We start from the raw sequence: 4,975 nt of genomic DNA, 5'->3' as shown, positions 1-4,975 counted from the left end.
GTGGCGACCGACATTTCCTGCCATAAAGAGCCTCGTATGGTGCCATGCCAAGACTCAAGTGATAACTATTATTGTACGCAAATTCAACCAAAGGCAAGTGTGTTTCCCAATTTCCTTGAAAATCTAATATACACATACGTAGCATATCCTCGAGTGTCTGAATTGTTCTCTCTGATTGGACATCTGTTTGTGGATGACATGCACTACTCAACCTCAACTCAGTTCCCATTACCTTTTGCAAACTTTGCGAAAACCTCAAAGTGAACTTCGGATCTCTATCTGATACAATTGATATAGGGACTCCATGTAATTCCACAATTTCATTCATATACATAGTAACCAATTTATCCACAATGTATGTCGTCTTCACGGGTAGGAAATGAGTAGATTTTGTTAATCGATCTACGATTACCCAAATAGAATCCATACCTCTACTGGAGCGAGGCAAGCCAACCATGAAATCCATTGTAATATGTTCCCACTTCCACTCCGGTATTGGTAATGGCTGAGGCAATCCTGTGGGTCGTTGATGTTCCGCCTTAACTTGTTGGCATTGTAATCACTTGGATACAAATTCAGCAATTTCCTTTTTCATTCCCGGCCACCAAAAATTCTTCTTTAGGTCATGATACATTTTCGTGTTTTCCAGATGGATAGAGAATTTGGAACTGTGGGCTTCTTAGAGGATCCGCTTCTTCAAACCACTGTCATTTGGTACGCATAATCGTCCCTGAAATATGAGTGTAGCGTTCTCAAAATTGAATCACAGTTTAGGGTTAGATTCTCGTTCTTCCACTACTTTCTTGAGGAACTCATCTTACATTTGTTTCTCTTTGATCTCTTCAACTATTACGGGCTCATGCAATACTATTTTCTGTCTAGTGAATAAACAGGCTAAGTTTTCCATGGATTTTTGACTAAGGGCATCAAGCACCGTGTTGGCTTTTCCAGGATGATACATAATTTGCAGATCATAATCCTTAATTAGCTATAGCCATCTATGCTGTCTCATATTTAGCTCCTTCTAGATAAAGAAATATTTTAAACTTTTGTGATCCGCATACACCTCACACGTAGCCCCATACAAATAGTGGCGCCAATTTTCAATGCAAAAATCACTGCAGCCAATTCCAGATCGTGAGTTAGGTAACTCTTTTCATGCGGTCTCAACTGACGGGATGCATAGGCAATCACCCTTCCGTTTTGCATCAACACGCACCCCAAACCTTTATAGGAAGCATCACTGTAAATAATAAAGCCATCTGTGCCAGAGGGTAAAGTAAGAATCGATGCTGTCACGAGTCTTGTCTTTAGCTCTTGAAAAGCTGCCTCTCTTTGATCAGTCCACTCGAATGGTACCCCCTTTTGTGTCAATTGAGTGAGTAGCAAAGCAATCTTGGAAAAGTCCTTCACAAATCTGCAATGGTATCCAACCAGGCCCAAGAAACTGCGAACTTCTGTTACATTCATTGGTCTCGGCCAATTTACAATAGCCTCTACCTTTTGTGGATCAACATAAATACCTTCTTTTGTTATCACATGTCCCAGAAATGTTACACTATCCAGCCAAAATTCACATTTCGACAACTTAGCATACAATTTCTTCTCCCTCAATGTTTGAAGAGTAAGTCTCAAGTAGTGTGCATGTTCCTCCTTGCTTTTAGAATAGATCAAAATGTCATCGATAAAGACCACAATGAACTCATCAAGGAATGGCTTAAAAACTCTGTTCATTAGATCCATAAAAGCAGCCGGCGCATTAGTGACCCCAAAAGGCATAACAAGGAATTCATAATGACCGTGTGTTGTTCGGAAGGCAGTCTTCTCCACATCCTCAACTTTAACTTTTAATTGATGATGCCCAGACCGTAGGTCAATTTTAGAAAACACATGTGCCCCTTGTAATTGGTCAAACAAATCATCAACACGTGGCAATGGGTACTTGTTCTTAATTGTCATCTTATTTAACTCCCGATAGTCAATACAGAGTCTTAAGGTTCCATCATTCTTCTTAACAAATATCATCGGAGCACCCCACGGAGATGTACTAGGCCTGATAAATTTCTTATTTAGCAATTCTTGTAATTGAGTTTTCAATTCTTTTAACTAGGTAGTTGACATCCGATATGGGGGCTTAGAAATCCGTTGAGTACCTAGGATTATCTCAATAGTGAACTCGATGTCTCTATCAATCAAATTCCCGGGCAAATCATCTGGAAACACATCTAGGAATTCTTTCACTACAAGAATACTACTTACATCTGGTTTAGCAGTAGTTGACACTGTTAGTACCGAACACAGAAATCCCTTACACCCCTTATTAATCAGTCTATTCGCTTTCATAGAGGAAATCAAATATGGGCGAGATATAACACTATTCCCATTAAATGTAAATTCAGGCCCTTCAGGTAAATGAAACACAACTTGATTGGTTAAGAAATCAATTGTAGCACAATACTTTAATAACCAATCCATCCCCAAGATTACATCAAAATACGCAATATCTAAAGGTAACAAATCCACATACAATTTCATGTCTCCAATAATGATCTCACGCGCAGGATACATAGATGTACAGATCATAGTTTCCCCTGCCGGAGAGGTGACAACTAAGACATAGTTCATTGGTTCCAAAGGCCTAAGAAATTTTGGAGCAAAAGCATAGGACATGAAAGAATGTGTAGACCTCGAATCAATTAACACATGTGCATTCTGAGAACAAATAGGAAGAATACCTGACACAATCGTCTCTATAGTCTGCACATCACCCGCCGCCAATGCAAAAACTCATCATTGCTTTAGAGTTTCTTTTCCCGTAGCTGCTTTCGAATTTACCCTTGGTGCTGACACTGATGCAGTTGAGTTAGCCCTAGACTGGCTTGTGCTTTGAGATGCTAAAGGACATTCCTTAATCATGTGGCCTGTTTTCGCACATAGGAAACATGCACCTGAAATTCTACGACAAATTCCCTTATGTCTTTTCCTACATTCCAAGCAAATGGGTGTATCATTTAGGGGTGCAACTTGGGCGGGCTCAACCCGAGCAATCCGAGCCCAGCCCGAATTTTTTTAGGGCTTGGACAAAATATTTTCAAATTCGGTACGGGCTTGGGCAAAAATTCAGAAGCCCGAATTAAATTTGGGCGGGCTTAGGCAAAGACGTCAAGCAACCCGAGCAACCCGAAGCCCGAATTATACATAAATAGATATATAAAAATATTAAATATATATAGAAATTATTAGCCATTACATGATATTAAAATAATTTATATTATTAAATCATATTGAATATATATTATATATATAAATAACATAAAATCTTACTTTTTTTCTTTTTATTTTCACTCATAAATTGTAAGGACTACTATAGTGGCATCTCTCTTACATTATATAAATTATTTGTTTTGATGGTATTAATGATTTTCAATTTTTTTTTTTAAAAATTGTAAATAAAGTCAAATTTTAATAATTTAATAATGTAGTTGGGAAAAAAAATTGAAATTCATTTACAATTCGGACAATTCAGGCAACTCTGGCAATTCGGGTTTAACTCGGGTCGGGCTTGGGCAGACAACCTCGGGTTACAATTCGGGCTTGGGCGCGCTTGGGCAGGTCTCAGCACAACTTGGGCTAGACTTGGACAACCTCTCAACCCGACCGAACCCGCCCGTGTTGCACCCCTAGTATCATTCCCTTGGCTTGAACTAGTTGATGATCCCGTATTCTGTCTTTTGTTTGGTGGGATGTTGAAGTTGTTCCGACCCGTCTTGAAATTAGATCCCAACCTTTTACCCTTCCATTCAACCACCGATGCCTTTGCTTGTCTTAGTGCAGCAACATTTGCCTCAGCTATGATGGATCTATCCAAAACATCAATGTATTTTTCTAACTTGAGTACATTAACTCGATCAAGGACCTCAACATCCAAACCGCCTTCGAACTTTCTGACTTTCTTATATTCGGTGTCTACCATATGTGGCGCGTAGAGTGCAAGCTCTGTGAACTTAGCTCCATACTCAGCTATTGTCATAGTACCCTGCTTCAATTGCTCAAATTCTGTCACCTTGCGGTCTCTCACACACTGTGGAAAATATTTTTCATAAAAAGCTTCTTTAAACTGTGCCCATACCATGGCAATCTGCTGATTCCGAACAAGCATCCACCATCTTCTCGCTTCCTCTTGTAGAGTGAAGGTTGCTAGCAAAACCTTTTGTTCTTTAATACATGGGAATACTTCGAATAATTTTTCAATCTCCAAAATCCAAGCTTCAGCCTTTAGCAGTTCAAGGCCTCTCGGAAAGGTAGGTGGTTTCGGCTTATTGAACTTCTGTGTTAGGGTAATAATGTCACCATTGTTAGGTGGCTCCATTAGAATTGGTGGCGGAGGTAGAGGTGGAAAGGGCTGTCTCTGTTGTTGTCTTAGTGTTTCTATCAACAACTCCACCATTCACTCCAATCGATCCATTCTTGCATCAGAAGTTTTAGATGTCTCTGCAGTTCTTGTTTCTTCCATTGAGCTATATATAAACAGAATAATGATAAACACAGGACACATAAGGTTTACACATACATTATTACCACATAGACACATTAGATAAACCACACACACTCACACATGCAGCTAATATGCCCTAATTTCTTTTCTAGGACATCCTATAGCTCATTTGGATGCGTGTGTGCGGTACAACTCGTGCTCTGATACCACTCTGTCACGACCCAAACCCGTCCCTATAGGTTTAGTGTCGTGACCGGCCAGTAATCCGCGATTACGGAAGGCCTAACTGAGCTAAGCAAATAAACAGGGCTTGCGAAAGCTATTACATAGAAAGACAATACGTCCAATGAGCTGTGAATTTACATGAGACAAAAGATATTGCTATATACATATATATACAAATGCATAAGTGCATCAGGCATTCTCAAGTTTGTCAAAAGACAATAAAAAGAGAAAAGTCATTCCTATCGAAACAAAAAT

At 39.4% G+C, this 4,975-nt stretch overlaps 1 protein-coding gene across 1 annotated transcript; it reads right to left on the bottom strand.

The window, feature by feature from the left end:
- Positions 1–1,041: 1,041 nt before the first annotated feature.
- On the bottom strand, positions 1,042–4,447 carry LOC145806955 (uncharacterized). Its single transcript, XM_082904828.1, has 3 exons — positions 3,786–4,447; positions 2,154–2,638; positions 1,042–1,844 (listed from the first exon to the last, which is right to left on the bottom strand). Exons 1-3 carry the CDS (start codon positions 4,445–4,447, stop codon positions 1,042–1,044), a joined length of 1,950 nt encoding a protein of 649 aa, XP_082760954.1.
- Positions 4,448–4,975: the final 528 nt, after the last annotated feature.

Source organism: Camellia sinensis, chromosome 14 (genome assembly GCF_055761805.1).
Source record: "Camellia sinensis isolate YWXY chromosome 14, ASM5576180v1, whole genome shotgun sequence".
Classification (NCBI taxonomy): Eukaryota; Viridiplantae; Streptophyta; class Magnoliopsida; order Ericales; family Theaceae; genus Camellia; species Camellia sinensis.
This window is presented reverse-complemented; position numbering and strand designations above follow the sequence as displayed.

Coding starts and splice junctions, on each gene's coding strand:
- LOC145806955 (XM_082904828.1), bottom strand. CDS start 4,447: ATGGTGGAGTTGTTGATAGAAACACTAAGACAACAACAGAGACAGCCC. Junction 2,639..3,785: donor GTTGAATGGAAGGGTAAAAG/GTTGGGATCTAA, acceptor AAAATTTCTTAG/GCCTTTGGAACCAATGAACT. Junction 1,845..2,153: donor CACTATTGAGATAATCCTAG/GTACTCAACGGA, acceptor ATCAATTAAAAG/TTAAAGTTGAGGATGTGGAG.